At 40.6% G+C, this 23,760-nt stretch overlaps 1 protein-coding gene and 1 long non-coding RNA gene across 2 annotated transcripts in view; both read right to left on the bottom strand.

The window, feature by feature from the left end:
- Window positions 1-797: 797 nt before the first annotated feature.
- LOC115898720 overlaps window positions 798-23,760 on the bottom strand; it is a 79,117-nt gene continuing 56,154 nt past the window's right edge. The window contains exon 10 of the long non-coding RNA XR_004058408.1: window positions 798-2,266. This is a non-coding gene — a long non-coding RNA (uncharacterized LOC115898720). The remainder of the gene's footprint in view (window positions 2,267-23,760) is intronic.
- On the bottom strand, window positions 12,891-13,403 carry LOC104658846 (40S ribosomal protein S13). The gene is given in 4 exon segments (XM_010358966.2): window positions 12,891-13,003; window positions 13,006-13,032; window positions 13,035-13,091; window positions 13,094-13,403. Coding segments are annotated over 4 exon segments (444 nt in total). The 5' UTR covers window positions 13,356-13,403; the 3' UTR covers window positions 12,891-12,905.

The raw sequence follows: 23,760 nt of genomic DNA on the forward strand, positions 1-23,760 counted from the left end.
TATTGCTACAAAGAATCTGTTTTGTCAGTTTTAAGATCTGTTTTAATATTACTTGTCATGATCTGAACTAGTTTTTCAGGATTATTTGGAATCCCCTTGGCAGATGAATGGAGGGGAATTCAGTTGATTGGGGGTTAGAATTTGATTTTTCTGGTCAGGATTTAGCAGAGGAGGCCAAGCGTGGTGGCTCACACCTGTAATCCCAGCACTTTGGGAGGTCGAGGCAGGTGGATCACCCAAAGTCAGGAGTTCGAGACCAGCCTGGCCAACATTGCAAAACCCTGTCTCTACTAAAAATGCAAAAATTAGGCCAGGCACGGTGGCTCACGCCTATAGTCCATCACTTTGGGAGGCTGAGGCAGGTGGATCACGAGGTCATGACTAACATGGTGAAATCCCATCTCTACAAAAAATACAAAAATTAGCTGGGCCTGGTGGTGCATGCCTATAATCCCAGCTACTCAGGAGGCTGAGGCAGGAGAATTGCTTGAACCCGGGAGGCGGAGGTTGCAGTGAGCCGAGATCATGCCACTGCTCTCCAGCCTGGATGACAGAGCGAGACTCTTGTCTCAAAAAAAAAAAAAAAAAAAAAAAAAAATACAAAAATTGGCCAGGTGTGGTGGTGCACGCCAGTAATACCAGCTATTTGGGAGGCTGAGGCAGGAGAATCACTTGAACCCAGGAGGCAGAGGTTGCAGTGAGCCTAGAATGCACCACTGCACTCCAGCTTGGGCAACAGAGCAAGTCTTCATAAAAAAAAAAAAAAAAAAAAAAAAAAAAAAAAAAAAATTCCCAGAAGCAACATCAATGGCCAAACTATCATTTTGTCCCATACCATTGCTGGAGTGGTGTGGTTATCTGCCCTGGGTCCATCCTATCCCTTGGTGGGGACTCACAGCCAACAGATTTAGAGCCAAAAGACTTATAGCCAATTTAAATATTCTAGGCCAGATGGGAATGGAAGTGGAGCAGGCATTTATCAAACCTTAAAATTCTGTAATGTAAGCTTCAAGAACCAAAAGTCAAAAGGCAAGGTTACAAAATTGACTTAGCTGTAAATTCTACGCATTAAGCTAGAATATCCTCACTTGGCCACTTGAGAAGTGCCTTTCTCAAACATTTTATATTTTATGAAAAAGCCAACAAGAAAAACATAACTCTGTAAAATATTCTTTAAATTTTATTCTGAGCCAAATATGAGCGACCATGGCCCAAAGCACAGTCTCAAGAGCTCCTGAGAACATGTGCCCAAGGTGATTGGTTTACAACTTGGTTTTATATATTTTAGGGAGACCTAAGACATCAGTTAATACATGTTTTAGTTATAGACTTGTAGCAATTAGCTTGCAAAACATAAATATTTTGTTAAAACTTTTTAAGCTACAGAATTTAGAGACTTCTGTTGTGTCACAATGCTTTTGGCAGTCTTTTTAATAGTCTGTCCTAAGGTGTTTGATTTTAAAAACTTTATATAACAATCTGCATAAATCTCATAACTGGGAGCACTATACCCAGGAGGTTTTGTTACCAGGTATGTTCATGTCCTCTTTGCAATTTTCTTTTAATTCTACGGGAAAGAAGAAATTATGGTTGGGATGGATGAAAAGGGACCACATACTGGTCCAGGAGGTAAAGTATCTTATTTTGCCAACTGTTTGGGCATCTGTGTGCCCATTTTTGATTTGGAAAATCTAAATTAATTTTGTTGCTCAAAAATCAACCTTATACACTTACCTCTTCCAAGATAGTGCCTGAGCCTAGGGGGAAGGTGCTTATATAGTTTTAGCAGTGGAGCATTAGCATTGAAAATAGATTGGGCCAGTGGGATTCTAAATAGTTTTAAATTTCACAGATATTAAGCAGAGAGAGAGCGAAAAAGTAACCTTTGTTGTTTTACCCAATTTTGCAAGCTATGTATCAAGTTAGTAATGTTTAAACAAAAGAGACTTAAGCCCTGCCTAGCTCTGACAAAGGCAGGAAAAGAAAACTCATAGGTAACTAAACATTTATCTAGTAAGGCATAGAACAAATTATATTTAGATAGAGGAAACATTATTCAATGATTATTTATGCCTTTGTATATAGGCCTGGTCCAGTGTCACATGAAAGCAGTTCATTTTGACTGTCATCTTCTCCGAGGTCAGAAGATGGAACTTTGGTCAACTTGAATTTGATGCCAGATATCAACGTTGACTGTTAAGATTCAGTAGGCATCAGGGTTCCCTTTCAGAAGAGATACATGTACCCAGGAGTCAAAGCCCTGCAACTTAACAGCACAAGGGTTAGTTAATAACATTTCACACAGACATTTTTTAAGTGGGGTTAGAGGGAGTCTCTCAACTAATGTCTAATTGTCAGGCTGGCAGGGATGATACTGGAGTTTATGACTTGTTGGCAGCTGTGGAAAGATTCTATATCCTTAGGGTGATTAATTTTTATAGTTTTAATAAGCCTCCAGCAGTAAGTCCAAGTCAGAGACTTAATTTGGGATTTGATTTTGAGGATATTTGTCAAAAACGTTAAAAGTCTCAAAATATTTTATTAAAACAGAGCCATATAACATTATAAAATAATAGTTAATCATTTAACAAGAGTCATAATCAAAAGACTTCAACAACAATATAGGAAGTTACACAAATATAAAAACATTAACCCGGGGGGCGGAGCAAGATGGCCGAATAGGAACAACTCCAGTCTCCAACTCCCAGCGCGAGCGACACAGAAGACCGGTGATTTCTGCATTTTCAACTGAGGTACTGGGGTCATCTCACTAGGGAGTGCCGGACAATCGGTGCTGGTCAGCTGCTGCAGCCTGACCAGCGAGAGCTGAAGCAGGGCGAGGCATCGCCTCACCTGGAAGCGCAAGGGGGAAGGGGATCCGTTTTCCTAGCCAGGGGAACTGAGACACACAACACCTGGAAAATCGGGTAACTCCCACCCCAATACTGCGCTGTAAGCATACAGGCATTCCAGGAGAATATATCCCACACCTGGCCGGGAGGGTCCCACGCCCACGAAGCCTCCCTCACTGCTAACACAGCAGTCTGCCGCGATCTATCCGCAAGGCAGCAGCGAGGCTGGGGGAGGGGCGCCCGCCATTGCTGAGGCTTAAGTAGGTAAACAAAGCCGCTGGGAAGCTCGAACTGGGTGGAGCTCACAGCAGCTCAAGGAAGCCTGCCTGTCTCTGTAGTCTCCACCTCTGGGGACAGCGCACAGCTGAAGACCAACAGGGGAAGTAGCGGGAGCTGGTGCAGACGCGAACGACTCTGTCTGACAGCTTTGGGGAGAGCCGCGGATCTCCCAACGCGGAGGTTGAGATCTGAGAACGGACAGACTGCCTGCTCAGGTGTGTCCCTGACCCCTGAGTAGCCTAGCTGGGAGAAATCCCCCACTAGGGGCAGTCTGACACCCCACACCTCACAGGGTGGAGTACACCCCTGAGAGGACACTTCCAAAGGAAGAATCAGACAGGTACACTCGCTGTTCAGCAATATTCTATCTTTGGCAACCTCTGCTGCTGATACCCAGGCAAACAGGGTCTGGAGTGGACCTCAAGCAATCTCCAACAGACCAACAGAGAGTCCTTCTGACTGTCAGAAGGAAAACTATCAAACAGGAAGGACACCTATACCAAAACCCCATCAGTTCGTCACCACCATCAAAGACCAGAGACAGATAAAACCACAAAGATGGGGAAGAAGCAGGGCAGAAAAGCTGGAAATTCAAAAAATAAGAGCGCATCTCCCCCTGCAAAGGAGCGCAGCCCATCACCAGCAACGGATCAAAGCTGGTCAGAGAATGACTTGGACGAGAGGAGAGAAGAAGGCTTCAGTCCATCAAACTTATCAGAGCTAAAGGAGGAATTACGTACCCAGCGCAAAGAAACTAAAAATCTTGAAAAAAGAGTGGAAGAATTGACAGCTAGACTCATTAATGCAGAGAAGATCATAAACGAAATGACAGAGATGAAAACCATGACACGAGAAATACGTGACAAATGCACAAGCTTCAGTAACCGACTCGATCAACTGGAAGAAAGAGTATCAGCGATTGAAGATCAAATGAATGAAATGAAGCGAGAAGAGAAACCAAAAGAAAAAAGAAGAAAAAGAAATGAGCAAAGCCTGCAAGAAGTATGGGATTACGTAAAAAGACCAAATCTACGTCTGATTGGGGTGCCTGAAAGTGAGGGGGAAAATGGAACCAAGTTGGAAAACACTCTTCAGGATATCATCCAGGAGAACTTCCCCAACCTAGTAGGGCAGGCCAACATTCAAATTCAGGAAATACAGAGAACGCCACAAAGATACTCCTCCAGAAGAGCAACTCCAAGACACATCATTGCCAGATTCACCAAAGTTGAAATGAAGGAAAAAATCTTAAGGGCAGCCAGAGAGAAAGGTCGGGTCACCCACAAAGGGAAGCCCATCAGACTAACAGCAGATCTCTCGGCAGAAACTCTACAAGCCAGAAGAGAGTGGGGGCCAATATTCAACGTTCTTAAAGAAAAGAATTTTAAACCCAGAATTTCATATCCAGCCAAACTAAGTTTCATAAGTGAAGGAGAAATAAAATCCTTTACAGATAAGCAAATGCTTAGAGATTTTGTCACCACCAGGCCTGCCTTACAAGAGACCCTGAAGGAAGCCCTAAACATGGAAAGGAACAACCGGTACCAGCCATCGCAAAAACTTGGCAAAATGTAAAGACCATCGAGGCTAGGAAGAAACTGCATCAACTAACGAGCAAAATAACCAGTTAATATCATAATGGCAGGATCAAGTTCACACATAACAATATTAACCTTAAATGTTAATGGACTAAATGCTCCAATTAAAAGACACAGACTGGCAAACTGGATAAAGAGTCAAGACCCATCAGTCTGCTGTATTCAGGAGACCCATCTCACATGCAGAGACATACATAGGCTCAAAATAAAGGGATGGAGGAAGATCTACCAAGCAAATGGAGAACAAAAAAAAGCAGGGGTTGCAATCCTAGTCTCTGATAAAACAGACTTTAAACCATCAAAGATCAAAAGAGACAAAGAAGGCCATTACATAATGGTAAAGGGATCAATTCAACAGGAAGAGCTAACTCTCCTAAATATATATGCACCCAATACAGGAGCACCCAGATTCATAAAGCAAGTCCTTAGAGACTTACAAAGAGACTTAGACTCCCATACAATAATAATGGGAGACTTCAACACTCCGCTGTCAACATTAGACAGATCAACGAGACAGAAAGTTAACAAGGATATCCAGGAATTGAACTCATCTCTGCACCAAGCGGACCTAATAGACATCTATAGAACTCTCCACCCCAAATCAACAGAATATACATTCTTCTCAGCACCACATCGCACTTATTCCAAAATTGACCACATAATTGGAAGTAAAGCACTCCTCAGCAAATGTAAAAGAACAGAAATTATAACAAACTGTCTCTCAGACCACAGTGCAATCAAACTAGAACTCAGGACTAAGAAACTCAATCAAAACCGCTCAACTACATGGAAACTGAACAACCTGCTCCTGAATGACTACTGGGTACATAACGAAATGAAAGCGGAAATAAAGATGTTCTTTGAAACCAATGAGAACAAAGATACAACATACCAGAATCTCTGGGACACATTTAAAGCAGTGTGTAGAGGGAAATTTATAGCACTAAATGCCCACAAGAGAAAGCAGGAAAGATCTAAAATTGACACTCTAACATCACAATTAAAAGAACTAGAGAGGCAAGAGCAATCACATTCAAAAGCTAGCAGAAGGCAAGAAATAACTAAGATCAGAGCAGAACTGAAGGAGATAGAGACACAAAAAACCCTCCAAAAAATCAGTGAATCCAGGAGTTGGTTTTTTGAAAAGATCAACAAAATTGACAGACCGCTAGCAAGGCTAATAAAGAAAAAAAGAGAGAGGAATCAAATAGACGCAATAAAAAATGATAAAGGGGATATCACCACTGACCCCACAGAAATACAAACTACCATCAGAGAATACTATAAACGCCTCTACGCAAATCAACTAGAAAATCTAGAAGAAATGGATAATTTCCTGGACACTTACACTCTCCCAAGGCTAAACCAGGAAGAAGTTGAATCCCTGAATAGACCAATAGCAGGCTCTGAAATTGAGGCAACAATTAATAGCCTACCCACCAAAAAAAGTCCAGGACCAGATGGATTCACAGCTGAATTCTACCAGAGGTACAAGGAGGAGCTGGTACCATTCCTTCTGAAACTATTCCAATCAATAGAAAAAGAGGGAATCCTCCCTAACTCATTTTATGAGGCCAACATCATCCTGATACCAAAGCCTGGCAGAGACACAACAAAAAAAGAGAATTTTAGACCAATATCCCTGATGAACATTGATGCAAAAATCCTCAATAAAATACTGGCAAACCGGATTCAGCAGCACATCAAAAAGCTTATCCACCATGATCAAGTGGGCTTCATCCCTGGGATGCAAGGCTGGTTCAACATTCGCAAATCAATAAACGTAATCCAGCATATAAACAGAACCAAAGACAAGAACCACATGATTGTCTCAATAGATGCAGAAAAGGCTTTTGACAAAATTCAACAGCCCTTCATGCTAAAAACGCTCAATAAATTCGGTATTGATGGAACATACCTCAAAATAATAAGAGCTATTTATGACAAACCCACAGCTAATATCATACTGAATGGGCAAAAACTGGAAAAATTCCCTTTGAAAACTGGCACAAGACAGGGATGCCCTCTCTCACCACTCCTATTCAACATAGTGTTGGAAGTTCTGGCTAGGGCAATCAGGCAAGAGAAAGAAATCAAGGGTATCCAGTTAGGAAAAGAAGAAGTCAAATTGTCCCTGTTTGCAGATGACATGATTGTATATTTAGAAAACCCCATCGTCTCAGCCCAAAATCTCCTTAAGCTGATAAGCAACTTCAGCAAAGTCTCAGGATACAAAATTAATGTGCAAAAATCACAAGCATTCTTATACACCAGTAACAGACAAGCAGAGAGCCAAATCAGGAATGAACTTCCATTCACAATTGCTTCAAAGAGAATAAAATACCTAGGAATCCAGCTTACAAGGGATGTAAAGGACCTCTTCAAGGAGAACTACAAACCACTGCTCAGTGAAATCAAAGAGGACACAAACAAATGGAAGAACATACCATGCTCATGGATAGGAAGAATCAATATCGTGAAAATGGCCATACTCCCTAAGGTTATTTATAGATTCAATGCCATCCCCATCAAGCTACCAATGACTTTCTTCACAGAATTGGAAAAAACTGCTTTAAAGTTCATATGGAACCAAAAAAGAGCCCGCATTGCCAAGACAATCCTAAGTCAAAAGGACAAAGCTGGAGGCGTCACGCTACCTGACTTCAAACTATACTACAAGGCTACAGTAACCAAAACAGCATGGTACTGGTACCAAAACAGAGATATAGACCAATGGAACAGAACAGAGTCCTCAGAAATAATACCGCACATCTACAGCCATCTGATCTTTGACAAACCTGAGAGAAACAAGAAATGGGGAAATGATTCCCTATTTAATAAATGGTGCTGGGAAAATTGGCTAGCCATAAGTAGAAAGCTGAAACTGGATCCTTTCCTTACCCCTTATACGAAGATTAATTCAAGATGGATTAGAGACTTAAATGTTAGACCTAATACCATAAAAACCCTAGAAGAAAATCTAGGTAGTACCATTCAGGACATAGGCATGGGCAAGGACTTCATGTCTAAAACACCAAAAGCAACGGCAGCAAAAGCCAAAATTGACAAATGGGATCTAATTAAACTAAAGAGCTTTTGCACAGCAAAAGAAACTACCATCAGAGTGAACAGGCAACCTACAGAATGGGAGAAAATTTTTGCAACCTACTCATCTGACAAAGGGCTAATATCCAGAATCTACAAAGAACTCAAACAAATATACGAGAAAAAAACAAACAACCCCATCAAAAAGTGGGGAAAGGATATGAACAGACATTTCTCAAAAGAAGATATTCATACAGCCAACAGACACATGAAAAATGCTCATCATCACTGGCCATCAGAGAAATGCAAATCAAAACCACAATGAGATACCATCTCACACCAGTTAGAATGGCAATCATTAAGAAGTCAGGAAACAACAGGTGTTGGAGAGGATGTGGAGAAATAGGAACACTTTTACACTGTTGGTGGGATTGTAAACTAGTTCAACCATTATGGAAAACAGTATGGCAATTCCTCAAGGATCTAGAACTAGATGTACCATATGACCCAGCCATCCCACTACTGGGTATATACCCAAAGGATTATAAATTAGTCTACTACAAAGACACATGTACACGTATGTTTATTGCGGCACTATTCACAATAGCAAAGACTTGGAATCAACCCAAATGTCCATCTGTGACAGACTGGATTAAGAAAATGTGGCACATATACACCATGGAATACTATGCAGCCATAAAAAAGGATGAGTTTGCGTCCTTTGTAGGGACATGGATGCAGCTGGAAACCATCATTCTTAGCAAACTATCACAAGAAGAGAAAACCAAACACCGCATGTTCTCACTCATAGGTGGGAACTGAACAATGAGATCACTTGGACTCGGGAAGGGAAACATCACACACTGGGGTCTATCATGGGGAGGGGGGAGGGGGGAGGAGGGAGGGATTGCATTGGGGAGTTATACATGATATAAATGATGAATTGATGGGTGCTGACGAGTTGATGGGTGCAGCACACCAACATGGCATAAGTATACATATGTAACAAACCTGCACGTTATGCACATGTACCCTAGAACTTAAAGTATAATAAAAAAAAAAAAAAAAAAAAAAAAAAAAAAAAAAAAAAAAAAAAACATTAACCCTTTCTAAGTTTAGTTTTTTAAGTATTTTTTAAAAACCTAATTAAAAAAACACAGGAATTATTTCGGTAAAATGTAAAATCGCTGTTCCTTAGGCTAATCACAAAAAAAGGAAAACAACAACAACATAAAAGACCTATGGTAGCAATTACTTTTTCCTTATGGGAAGCTTATTTGAATAACCTGAAAGTTAAACCTGCATCCCAGGCCTTCTCAAAGAGAGAAAGGCTAAAAACAGCAGGGTACAGTAGAATTTGAACTTCTAAGATATCAATCTCAGAAATTTCAAGTTTGAAAATGATTACATAATTAAAAATTTAAAACTTCTTGCAATTTCATTGAGTAACTCAATATTTTAAGAAAATCTATTCTAACCAAGACTTTAGTTTTATATTAGTGTATTTTTAGTATCAAAGCACAATTTCTAGAAGGATGATTATAAATAATTTCCTTTCCATTATAGCCAACTTAATCACATACAAAATTTCTTTTATAAATTCTGTTTTTTATGAACCCTATTATGAATCACACATACTATTTATGACATGCTTGAACTTTCTGTTTTATTCTAGGACAAAAATTTATCATACAAGATTCTTTTTCACACAAAATTATTTTCTTTCTAAACTCTATTACCAAAAGTACTGCTTTTATAGCTATAGCTTTCTTTACATTTCTTTTACTTACTAGTTATCAGCTCATCTTACCTTGTTTCAAAGTAACCTTTGAATTAGACAAAAATTATTTTCCTTTTATTAAGAACACATTTTTATGTCTTATAATTTTTCTTATTTTCATCGGAATACACCTTTCTTTGGCATTTTTTATATGTAGAATTATATATTCAATTCAATTTTTATTTTTAGTAACCTTAATTTTTGTGAAAACCTAGAAAATAGGAAATCTTAAATTGTTTGTCACATGAGCATTTTATAGATGAAAACCATTTTATAATTAATTTGTTTGAAAATGTTTTTGTATATATAATCTTTTAAAACAATTGGACATGATCCAGATATTTAATAATTATCTCTTATTCAACTTAACATAACTTTAAGAGTTTAAAATTACAGGACAAGTTTATTTATAAACATTTATTCCATTGCATTTATTTGACTATTTATTTTTAATAGTTTACCCAGAGTACTTATGAAAACTGTGATATTAGACAAAGCTAGTCATCATTTAAAGTTATTTCTCTGTTAACCAGTTTTATAGCCTGTAAATATCAGGTGTTTAAGTATGAAATTTACAGTTAAATAAATGTTGGGTTTTTTGTTTTTTTGCTGATAACTCAGGATTTAGCTGTTTTCATTAGACCAACAATGTAAAATGCCTTATTTATCAAAAATTACACAAAGATCATAGCTTTGGGGCTGAGTTTATACTTCCATATCCTCTGTGCCAAACTTTAACACCTTATAAAATATCTGCAAGAAATAAACATAAAACCACTTGACCAGTAAATCTAGACAAAATGTGTGCTGACAATTCAGAAGACATTTTTAAAGTAGGCTTATTTGTTAAAGATTTACTTAAGTCACATGAACTGGAAAAGCATTGGGCTTATTTACTTAATTTATGAGTATTCCTTTACTGTAAAGCCAATTTGGTACTTTGTGGCCACAACACATTAAAAAAATGCATGTACATACACACAAACATACCTAAACACACATACACACACATAGAAACAAAGATCTTATAGCTTTTATTTCAGAACTCTAACCATGAGATAACTACAAACTCACCAGTTTGATAAAACGAAAGAAAAATAAATGGTTGAATGCAGACAGTGGTTTTTATCTCAACCCCAGTAGAAAAGTAACAGCAGATTTAAAGCAGGCAGAAAAGAGAGGAATACACATAAAACTTTAAAAACTCTATAGTCGCAGGTCGACTTTTGACCTCTGAATTTTTCTTGATGTAATTTAGCCGCAAGTTTAAAATGTGCACAAAAATAGACCATAATATGTAACCAGCTGGAGTATTAGAAAACCTGGCATGCCTTCAAACTTTTCCATTTACACAAATGCTTGCAAGTAGAGGCATCATAAAACCAAACAGCATGCCCAAAAGGGGGTCGTTATCTTTGTATTTCCTCATTCTTTGATTATTTTTTCCCTTCTTTTTTTTATCTTCTTTAAGGGAGGAACCAAACTGTAGTCTGCGTTTCAGTGGAGTGGAGCTGAGAAGTTCAGTCTCTCGTTGATTTACACAAGGGACAGTTCAGTTTCTAAAGCAAATGCACAAACAAGCCAAGTGAGATTAATTTGGGGAAAAAGAGGCAATGGAAAAGATCCTTCAGAATGCACCTCTGAATCAAAATTAAGATCCTGAACAACAACTTCCTGGGAAAAGAACCAGATCAGAATAAACCAGAGGACTGTCAACCGAGCAAGAGGTTCAGGGCTGAGGAGGACTTACCAGTTTCACTCAAGAAGAAGCTTGGAGTTGGGGGCCTTTCAGTGGGCCCCTGCTGGTACCTTAGTTCTGGGTTTGGGTGACTCTTTCAGGGTTCTGAGTCTTCTCTGAGGCCCCATATATAGGGTGCCAATTAATGTTGATTTAAAAAGCCAAACTGTAACATATGTAAAGAGGTTTATTCCAAGCCAAATATGAGTGGCCACGGCCCATGACATGGTCTCAAGAGGTCCTGAGAACATGTGCTCAAGGTGGTTGGGGTACAGCTTTCTTTTCTATGTTTTAGAGAGATATAAGACATCAATCAATATATGTGAGGTATACACTGGTTTGGTCCAGAAGGGCAGGACAACTTAAAGCAGGGGAAAGTGGGTGCTTACAGGTCAAAAGAGGATTCCAAGATTTTCTGATTGGCAATTGCTTGGAAGAGTTAAGTTATTTTCTAAAGACCCAGAATCAATTGAAAAGAATGTCTGGGTTAACATAAGGGGTTGTGGAGACTAAGGTTTTTATTACATAGATGAAGTCTCATAAGTGGCTAGCCTTAGAGATAATAGATGGCAAATGTTTTCTATTTAGACTTTTAAAAGGTGCTAGATTCTCAGTTAATCTCTTCAGGTTTGGGAAGGCCTGGAACAGGAAAGATCTACTTATGTTAATGAGATGCTTTACAGATGCAAATGTTTCCCAATGACTTTGCAGGGGCATTTCAAAATAGGGCAAAAAAATACTCTGCAGTAAAATACTTTTATTTCCATTTTTATCATGTAAAGTTATACTAGAGTCAGGTTGGAATTTGGTATCTTATTGCTACAAAGAGTCTGTTTCGTTAGTGCTAGTGTTAAGATCTATTTTTTTTCTTTGTTTTTGTTTGTTTGTTTTGAGAGGTGGCCTCACTTTGTCACCCAGGGTGAAATGCAGTGGCACAATCTCAGCTCACTTCAACCTCTGCCTCCCAGGCTCAAGCAATTCTCCTGCCTCAGCCTCCCAAGTAGCTAGGACTAAGGTGTATGCCACCATACCTGGCTAATTTTTGAATTTTTTTATAGAGACAGGGTTTCACCATGTTGCCCAGGCTGTTCTTGAACTCCTGACTTCAAGGGATACGCCCATCTCAGCCTCCCAAAGTGTTGATATTATAGGCATGAGCCACCTCACCAGGCCAAGATCTATTTTAATGTTCATGCTGGTCAGTTATGCCTGGACTTCAAATGGGAGAGGGTATAATGAGGCATGTCTGACCACCTACTTCCTTCCCATTATGGCCTTAACTAGTTTTTCAGGTTTCTTTGGAATCTCTTTGGCAGAAGTGGGGGATCCAATCAGTCAGTTGGGGGATTAGAATTGCATTTTTTTGTCACGAAACTTGACCTTGAATGATATTTTATGAATATGAACCATTTTCTTTTTTATTATTATTATACTTTAAATTTTGGGATACATGTGCAGACTGTGCAGGTTTGTTGCTTAGGTATACACATGCCATGGTGATTTGCTGCACCCATCAACCTGCCATCTACATTAGGTATTTCTTCTATTTTTTTTTTTTTGTTGTTGTTGTTGTTGTTAAACAATCATTTTATTGCTTGAGTACACAGACAAATTTATGCGACCAGGGCAGAGGCTGTAGATGATTCATATTTCCAACTGGGAGGAAGGACTGCTGGTCTTATATATCGAGCCAAACGGTGAATCTGGCTCTATACAGAATCAGACGGAATTTATTATCTTATCTTTTCTGTTCCTCTCAAGATGCTTTCGAACAGCAACTGCTTTCTTAATTAAATGGTGAGATCTTCAGGAAGATCAGGAGCAAGTCCCTTAGACTTAAGAATTCTTAAGATTTTATTGCCTGTCACAAAACGTACTTGTGCAACACCATGTGAATCTCTCAGGATCACACCAATTTGTGAAGGAGTCAGGCCCTTCTTGGCCAGTTTGTAAATCTGCTCCTTCACGTCATCAGATGTCAACTTCAACCAAGTGGGGACGCTGCGTCGATAGGGCAAAGCCGACTGGGACAGGCCCTTCCCGGGAGCATGCATGCGACCCATGATGGCGGCGGTCAGGCAGCGAAAAGAGGTATTTCTTCTAATGCTATCAGTATAGCCCCTAGCCCCCAACCCCTGACAGGCCCTGATGTGTGATGTTCCCCTCCCTGTGTCCATGTGTTCTCATTGTTCAACTCCCACTTATGTTTGGTTTTCTGTTCCTGTGTTAGTTTGCTGAGAATGATAGTTTCCAGCTTTATCCATGTCCCTGCAAAAGACATGAATCCATCCTTTTTTGTGGTTGCATTGTATTCCATGGTACATATGTGCCACATTTTCTTTATCCAGTCTATCATTGATGGGCATTTGGGTTGGTTCCAAGTCTTTGCTATTGTGAACATTGCTGCAATAAACATATGTATATGTGTGCATGTGTCTTTATAGTAGAATGATTGATCATCTTTTGGGTATATACCCAGTAATGGAATTGCTGGGTCAAATGGAAATTTGGGTTCTAGATCCCTGAGGAATCGACACACTCTTCCACAATGGTTGAACTAACTTACACTCCCAACAACAGTGTAAAAGCATTCCTATTTCTCCACAACCTCTCCAGCATCTGTTGTTTCCTGACTTTTTAATGATCACCAAATACCTAATGACTTTTTAATGATTGCCCCAAATACCTAATCCCGATGGTAATGGTATTAAGAGGTAAGGCCTATGGGAGGTGATTCGGTCATGAGGATCTGCCCTCATGAATGGGATTAGTGTCCTTAAAAAAGTGGCCTGACGGAGCTCTTTTACTTCTACTACCATATGAAGACATAGCTAGAAGGTGCCAACTTTGAAGCAGAGACTGAGCCCTCATTGTACACCACATCTTCTGCCACCTTAATGTTCGAAATCCCTGACTCCAGGATTCTCAGTAAATTATGTTTTTAAAAATTACCCAGTCCAAGATACTTTGTTATAGCACCCTGAAAGAATCAAGGTAGAAATTGATAGCAGGAAGTAGGGTGCTGCTCTAACAAATACCTACAAATGTGGATGCAGCTTGGGAACTGGGTAATGGGTAGAGGCTGTAAGAATGCAAAGGATCAGGCTAGAAAAAGCCTACGTTTCTGCGAGCAGAGTGTTAAGAGTGATCTGGTTATGGCTCAGAAGAGGAGAGCTGTAAACAATGCCTTAATCTTCTTAGAGATTTCCTAAGAGGTCATGAACAGAATTTTGGTAGAAATCTGGATGGTAAAGGCCATTCTGATGAAGTCTCAGGTGAAAATGAGAAATGTTATCAGAAACTGGAGGAAAAGTCATCCCTCTTATAAAGTGGCAAATAACCTGGCTGAACTGTGTATGTATCCTAGGGCTTTTCACAAGAAGGTGGAACTTGTGAGCAAAAAGTTGGTGAAATAAATATCTAAGCAAAGTGTTGAGGGTGTGGTATGGCCTCTCTTGAATACTTGTAGTAAAATACAAGAAGATAGAAACAAATTAAAAACAATTTATAATCAAAAGGGAAGCAGAGCAGAATGTAAAGATCTGGTAAATTCTCAGTGTGGCTATGTTGTAAAGAATTAATGAAAAAGCATATTCAGAAGAGAATACTAAAGGTATGACCAAACCACCATTTGATAAGAAAATTAGTAGGGATAGAAGGAAGCCAGATGCTATTCTGCATGACAGTAAGAGAATGACCCTAAAGGCATTTTAGAGACCATCCACTCACATCACAGGCTCAGAATACCAAACCTGGGGTGTAAAATGAGGTCAAAAGAGGGACCATGGGCACCCAAGGAACCTCGGTGCTTGCTGCCCTGAACTACCTCAAGTCTTCACTCCCTGCGTTCTGGCACAGCATTTTTCAGCTTCCTCTCTCATCAGATGTGTCTCAAGTGGGCCCAGATGTGGTTCAGGCCACCACTCTAAAGTGCACAGGCAGTAAAAATCTTGGCAGCATCAACACAGTGCCATCTCCACAGGAGCACAGAGCAAATGAGCTATAGGGACATGGCTACCTCCACCTATATTACTAAGAGTACCCCAGAGAGCTGCAGGGCATGGACAAAGATGTCCCACAGGGACAGGACTACAATAAAGAGCCACCATTAGGCCGGGCACGGTGGCAGACGCCTGTAATCCCAGCACTTTGGGAGGCCGAGACGGACGGATCACGAGGTCAGGAGAGCAAGACCATCCTGGCCAACACGGTGAAGCCCCGTCTACTAACAATACAAAAAATTAGCCAGGCATGGTGGTGGGAGCCTGTAGTCCCAGCTACTGAGGAGGCTGAGGCAGGAGAATGGCGTGAACCTTGGAGGTGGAGCTTGCAGTGAGCCGAGATTGCACCACTGCACTCCAGCCTGGAGGAAAGAGCGAGACTCCGTCTCAAAAAAAAAGAGCCACCATTGGGGCGATGCCTATTAAAGCCATGGAGGAACCACCATAAAGGCAAAGTCTGGTAAAACCATGAGGGCAGGGCCATCCCAGAGACCCCAGAATGGTAGAGCAACCAGTGTGCAACTCCAGCCTAGGAGAACCACAAACACAAGACTCCAACACATGAGCACTGTGGAATGGGCTATGCACAGAAAAGTCATTGGGGGCCCAATCCTCATCCAAGTGTGTCTGAAAGGCACAACACTGAGTCAAAGAAGATTATTCTCCAGGCTTAAGGTTTAATATTGCTTGTGCTCTTGGGTTTTGGACTTACTTGAAACATACTACCCCTTTTCTTTCTTCTCTCTCCCTTATGGAATGGGAATTTCTAACTTATGCCTGTCCCAACACTGTTTTTTGGAAACACAAAACTTGTTTAACTTCAAAGGCTCAGAGTAGAAGGGGAATTTGGCTCAGAATGAATGATACCTTGAGTCTCACCCAAATCTAACGTAGATGATATTTAGATGAGACTTTGGACTTTAAACTTTTGAGTTGATGCAGAAACAGGTTAAGAATTTGGGGGCTATCAGGATAGAATGAATATATTTTGCATGTGGGAAAGACACAAATTTGGGGGGCCCAAGGGTGGGAAGATATGTTGTAAAGGTCTGTATTCCCAAAAATTTATATGTTGAAACCTAACCCCCAAGGTGATATTATTAAGAGATGTAGCCTTTGGAAGCTGATTAGATAATGGAGGGTCAGTCATACTGAATGGGATTAGTTCCCTAATAAAACAGACCTGAGAGAGCTTGTCACCTCTTCTGCCATGTGAACACATAGCTAGAAGGTACCATCTTTGAAGCAGAGAGTGAGCCTTCAACAGACAATGAATATGCTGAGACCTTGATCTTGGACTTCCCAGACACCAGAAATGTGAGCAGTAAGTTTTATAACATATAAAATGTTATAAATTACCTAGCTATGGTATTTTGCTATAGCACCCTGAATGGACTAAGACAAGGCTGACATATTTTATTGCTAATTTCAAAGAATCTGCTTAAAATTCATTGATTATTGATTTTTGGCTTTCTATTCCAGGGACTTCACTTTCAAAATGTTTGACTCAATTTTTCTCACTTGTTTGGTTTAATTATTTGTTTATTAACATTTGGTAAGATTAGTTCTTTTCTGTCTTATTACCTTAATTTTCAAAACTGTTTTATATAACACTTAGTTGAGCTTATGATAATAAATAAATAAATAAGCGTTTTAATAAAGTCATTAATGGATAAAGGCTTTCCTCTGAGAAAAGTATCTGCAGATGTAGTAGGATTTGACTTGATGTATTTTGCCTTTAATTATTCTCTGGATATTATGTAAGTTCCTTTCTATTTCCTATTTGAGTAAAAGAGAATCTTAAACATGTTTAGTTTATTAATTTCAGATTAGATAAGATTTTGGTAGCATTTGCTTACTTCCAAATTTATTGAACAGACAAATGATATGGATGGCTAAATCTCTACTACTTTAATATATTAAATGATTTTGTGCCAAATGACTGATAAACCTATTAAAAGTTCTCATTCTCGCCAGGCGCAGTGGCTCACACCTATAATCCCAGCACTTTAGGAGGCCAAGGTGGGCGGATCACTTGAGGTCAAGAGTTCAAGACCAGCCTGGCCAACATGGCAAAACCCTGTCTCTACTAAAAAAATACCAAAATTAGCCAGCGTGGTGGCAGGCACCTGTAATGTCACCTACTTGGGAGGTTGAGGCAGGAGAATCGCTTGAACCTGGGAGGTTGGAGGTTGCAGTGAGCCAAGATCAGGCCACAGCACTCCAGACTGGGCAACAGAGCAGAGCCAGAAGTCCGTCTCAAAAAAAAAAAAAAAAAAATCTCGTTCTGTAATTGTGAGATGTAAGGTGCTTTATTTAATATGTAAATTGTGTTTATTGATTGAATAATTCAGTTCTTTACGTCTTTTACAAGAATCTAAAGACTGATTTATGCATAAAACAAGAGAATCAGAAGTATTAAATTTAATCAGTGCTTATTATGGCATGGTCCATTTATATCAGTGCTTTTCTTTTTGAGAGTATTTCCTTATTTTCTGAATCCATTTATAAATAAAAGGTATTTTCTACTAAAAAAAAAAAACCCCATAGTAACATGGATCAATAAATAATAAAGATCAAAGCAGAACTAAACAAAATAGAGATGAAAAACCAACACAAAGGATCAACAAAATGAAAAGTTGGTTCTTTAAAAATATGAACAAAACTGCCAGGTGCGATGGCTCACTCCTGTAATCCCAGCACTTCGGGAGGCAGAGGCGGGTGGATCATTTGAGGTCAGGAGTTCGAGACCAGCTGGCCAAAATGGTGAAATCCCATCTCTACTAGAAACAGAAAAACTAGCTGGGCATAGTGGTGCACGCCTGTAAACCCAGCTACTAGGGAGACTGAAGCACGATAATCGCTTGAACCCAGGAGGTGGAGGTTGCAGTGAGCCAAGATCACACCACCGCACTCCAGCCTGGGTGAGTTTTATATATATATATATGTGTGTGTGTGTGTGTATGTATATTAATGTATATTCTGAATGTATATTTATACATGTATATGAAACTGATAAACCACCAGCTAGACTAACCAAGAAAAGAACAGACCCAAATAAACAAAATCAGAAATGGTAAAGGAGAGATTACCACTGATACCACAGAAATGCAAAAGATCATCAGAGAGTATTACAAACGACTATACACTAACGAACTGGAAAACCTAGAATATGCAGTCTATATATACACAATGGAATACTTTTCAGCCATTAAAAAAATGAAATGATGTATTTGCAGCAACGTGGATGGAACTGAAGATCGTTATGTTAAGTAAAATAAGCCGGACACAGAAAGGAAAATATAGCTCTCATTCATCTGTAGGAGCTAAAATACTTGTTGGCATGGAGGTGGAGCGTGGAATGACAGACACCAGAGACAGGGAAGGGTGTATTTGCAGGAGGGCAGTGAAGCTGAAGAGAGTTGGTTAATGAGTAGAAACATACAGTTAGAAAAAATAAGTTCTAAACTTTGATAGAAGAGTAGGGTGACTATAATTAACAACTTTCTGTAGTTTTAAAATAGCTGGAAGAAAGGACTTGAAATGTACCCAACACATAGAAATGATAAATACTTTGTTGATAGGTAACTTAAATATCATGAATTGATCATTACATATTATATGCATGTAACAAAATTTCACATGTACCCTTAAATATATACAAATATAATGTATCAAAAAATTAAAAATAGGAAATTAAGAAAATAAACTAAAATGCTTAAAATATGGAAAGAGTAAAAAGCCATTTAATAGTATTGAAAAGTGCTTCTGTTGCAATCTTAAATGAGATCCACAGCAAGTATACATTACTTTTTTTTTTTTTTTAAGTGTCTGTTATGGAAGGAGAGTATAGAAATGTGTTACTCTCTGTAAGGCAATTTCTGTAATATACGAATTATCCCTAACTACCTCTATTGCTATGCTTAGAAAAGTATTGTGGCAGGCCAATTCTCCCTGACAATCACACAGACAGGCCTGCATGACAGTCACACAGGCAGGCCTGCGTAGCACCTCAGTTACACAGACAAATTTCTACAGAGCTGCCTTAATATTGAGCAAATAGTTAAACCAAGGAAAATCGGTGCCCAGACATCAAAGCTAGAAATGAAACATACGGTCAAGACCGGGCGCAGTGGCTCACGCCTGTAATCCCAGCACTTTGGGAGGCCAAGGCCGGCAGATCACCTGAGGTCGCGAGTTTGAGACCAGCCTGACCAACATGGAGAAACCCTGACTTTACTAAAAATACAAAATTAGCCGGGCATGGTGGCACATGCCTGTAATCCCAGCTACTCGGGAGGCTGAGGCAGGAGAATTGCTTGAATCCAGGAGGCGAAGGTTGCCATGAGCCAGGATCGCGCCATGGCGCTCCAGCCTGGGCAACAAGAGCGAAACTTCGTCTCAAAAAACAAAAGAAAAGAAAGAAACACATGGTCAGCAGGAACCTTGCACGGGCTTCTCCCTAACCTGGAGCAAGCCAAAATAATGGAGACAGTCTTATATTCCTAGTGCTAGGACCTATCTTGGGTCAACGAAATCTGAGACGAGTCAAGGTAACAGAGGCAACTGTTTGAATTCATTGGAGAGTCCAAGGCAGCTCTCCGGACCAAGCTGTAAAGGAGACAAGACAGAAATAATCATTTCAGTACCACAGTAGACAGACTTTGAAGGTACTGGGGCCCTTTTTAATTGGACTTAGCAAGTTTTTTTTTTTTTGCCTCTGACATTCTAGTTAAAGCAAAATTAGTTACCAATGGACATAGGCGAATGCTATACTGCAGTAGGCACATAACCCCAACCTGTATAAGCACTAAGAAAATTGTAACACTTTGAGTTGGTCTGGTGGAATTATCTCCGGCCTTCTTCCTGTATCCAGTTACAGCAATAAATTCCCGTCTTTCCTAGTTTTCTTGTTTTTCCGTACTAGGCCTCTAGAAAATGCAGCGGGCCCGGCTTCGTTCCTGGAACAGGAGTAACTCCCAAACAAGTATTAGTGTAGGACTGAAAATAAACGCAGAGTATCTTGAGCGTCTCAAAGGAAAATAGGGTGGCTAGAGAGGCCTTTCTCTAAGTCTTGAACTTCCAGCATTTTATTCTCTCTCTTAAGCTTGGATACTTTACGCTTATCCTTTCAGGTAGAAAATCTGATACTATGGGAAAGTACTGGATATAGAATGTTGAGCAGAACTGCACAGATTGCATATAATGAAAGCAGAACTCCATAGACAAGGTAAGGTGTCAATTTAATTTCTGAAAGAACAATATTCCTGATGAGGGTGGGTGGTTTTAGGTCTCAGTTTGATTTCAGATGGAAAACAAAAGCGAAAGTTGGGTAGTAAGACCAGGTTGCCCCCAAACTGGGCAAAACATAAGGCAGCCATGTTTGCTGGAGTTTTTTCAGACACGAGGGGCGGGAGAAGAGGGAGCGAGACAGGGCTTCTTGGCATATCTGGAGCACTACTGCCATCGCGAGGACGGAGTTTCATGAACCCCTACGCCATTACACTGTTCTCGAGAACAGCGTTCTTCTCTCTGTTGCGGAACGTCTGATGTGCGGGGAGATGGAAGAGGTGTGGGCTCCAGGATAGGTCTTTTTGCCTTCTCCTCTAAGACCCTAAGAACAGAGCTGGACATTGGCGGTATCTTGGTGTAGAACCTGGAGAGTGAGGGCTTGGAGTGAACCAGCCCCTGCCAGGCCGTCCTGACACAGGAAGTCGTGGGGCGGGGCCTCGGTTCTTCGTCTGGGCAGAACTGCAGGAACCCACTCAAAGACAAATGCAGGCTCTTGTGGGCATCTGTCTCCTGTTCCTGTCCCTTGGACCACCAGGCAGGAGGTTTTCACATCTTGCTACGGGTCTTTGGGTCTCTTGTGGCATCAGTATCCGCGCACAATGAACAGCGTTCTTCCAGAGGAAGTTTACAGGATTTGCTATTAGAACCTTCACTCTCCAGGTTCTATACCAAGGTACCGCCAATGCTCAGGTCTCTTTTAAAGCCTCAGAGGAGACTAAGCAAGGATTCCCAGCATGAAGGCGAAGCCTCTTCCACCTCTTACCAGACCACACCTGCCCCAACAGGTAGTCCTCTAGAACTCTGTAATGGCTTAGGGTATCGCTAAACGACATCCTCACGATGGCAGTAGAGTTCCAGATATGCCAAAAAGACTTACCTTGGATTCCTCTACTCCCGCCCTTCTTGTGTGAAAAAACGCCACCCATAGACAAAGGAGCCACCAAACATGGCTGCCTTGCATTTTGCCCTGTTTGGGCCACCTGGCCTTACTGATGCACTTTCGCTTTTGTTTTCTTTTTTTTTTTCTTACTTTCTTTCTTTTTTTTTTTTTTTTTTTTTTTTTTTTTTTCTGAGACGGAGTCTCGCTCTGTCGCCCAGGCTGGAGTGCAGTGGCGCGATCTCAGCTCACTGCAACCTCGGCCTCTCGGATTCAAGCGACTCACCTGCCTCAGCCTCCAAAGCAGCTGGGATTACAGGCACCGCACCCAAGTCGAGCTAATTTTTGTATTTTTAGTAGAGACGAGGTTTCACCATGTTGGCCAGGTTGAACAAGAACTCCTGACCTCAGGTGATCCGCCCGCCGCGGCCTCCCAAAGTGCTGTGATTACAGACATGAGCCACCCCGCCTGGCCTTGCTTTTGTTTTCCGTCTGAAACCAAACGAACCCTAAACCACACACCCTCATCAAGAATCTTATTCTTTCAGAAATTACATGTCTTCTTGATCTAGTCTATATGGGTATGATTTACTTCACAGGATGATATGTCCAGTACTTGCCAATGCATCAAACAGTCTCCTTCAGGGAATAAATTCAACGGATGAGGGCACAAAAAGGAGAGTTGCTAGAAGCTTAGAGATCTTCCCTGGCAAACAATTTATAAATCCTGCTGGTGTCTGTTCTGGCTCCCCTCCCGGACAACCAGGGAGTTCTTCATGTTCTAGCTCAGGTGTTACATTGTAGGCAGTAATTTGGCATGAGCCATAGAGGAGGGATATGACAGTTGTCATTACTGCAAGTCAAATATGTTCCACATGGCATGATACTCATAGTACATGTGTTCAATTCCTGTCGAGGTTACTCAGTGTTTCATCTCAGGGTCTCATCATCTAACATGAAAACACAGCATGTTCCCATGCCATTACATATTCTTCAGGTGTTTCCTGAGACTTTATGGGGGGGGTCTGCATTTTATAACTTGTCTTTTAGGTATAATGCTTACAGTATTCTCCCACTAATTAATTAAAAAATAATGCTTGCCAAAGATTCGGAAAAATCCGCATACTACTAAAGAAGAAAAACACTACCATACAACGTGTCAAGGCAACTAACCTTTTGGATCATTTCCATGTGTATCTTTCCATATATATATAATTATTAATTTCATGTAAAAAATAAATCTGCATTAAACTTGGATTATAGGCCGGGTATGGTGGCTCACACCTGTAATCCCAGCACTTTGGACACTGTCTTACATGTAGGGCTGCACTCTTCTACAAAAATGGTCAGAACAAGCTATTTCTCCAGAGGAGGTAGTTTAGCAGTCCCCAAACTTTTTAACATCAGGGATCGGTTTTGTGGAAGATAAATGTTGCACGATCCAAGGTTGGGGATGGTTTCAGGAAGATTCAAGCGCACTACATTAACTGTGCACTTTATTCCTATTGTTATTACACTGTAATACATAATGAAATAATTATACAACTCACCATAATGTAGAATCAGTAGGTACCCTGAGCCTCATTTTCCTGCAACTAGATGATGCCATCTGGGGGTCATGAGAGACAGTGACAGAGCATCAGGCATTAGATTTTCATAAGGAGAGCCCTACCTAGATCCTTGCATGAACAGTTCACAATAGGATTCATGCTCCTATGAGAATATAATGTTGCCAGTGCTGACAAGAGGTGGAACTCAGGCAGTAATGCAAGCAATGGGGAGTGGCTTTAAATACCAGTGAAACTTTGCCTGCTCCATGCTGTCTCCTGTGCTGCCTCCTGCTGTGCAGCCCAGTTCATAAGAGGCCACAGAACAGTACAGGTTCGTGACCCAGGAACTGGAGACCCCTGATCTAGTAGATATCTAAGTCAACTTTAGGTGAAATAATGTGGGGAGTTTAGGTGTCATTTTGTCATTCCCAGGAATGGGGGTCATTGAGAAAAGCTTCCCGGAGGGTCTTTAAGACTTTTCTTTTTTTTTAAACAGGGTTTCACTTTGTCTCCCAGGAAGAAGTGCACTGTTGCTCATGGTAGCCTCGACCTCCAGGGCTCAAGCAATCCCCCCAGCTTAGCCTCCTAAGTAGCTGGGACTATAGGCAGGCACTAATGTGCCCAGCTAATTTTGTGGGAATTTTTGTAGAGACAGAGCTTCACCATGGCTAGTCTCGAACTCCTGAGCTCAAGCAATCCACCTGCCTCAGCCTCCCAAATTGCTAGGATTACAGGCATGAGCCACCGG

This window comes from Rhinopithecus roxellana, chromosome 7 (genome assembly GCF_007565055.1).
Source record: "Rhinopithecus roxellana isolate Shanxi Qingling chromosome 7, ASM756505v1, whole genome shotgun sequence".
Lineage (NCBI taxonomy): Eukaryota > Metazoa > Chordata > Mammalia > Primates > Cercopithecidae > Rhinopithecus > Rhinopithecus roxellana.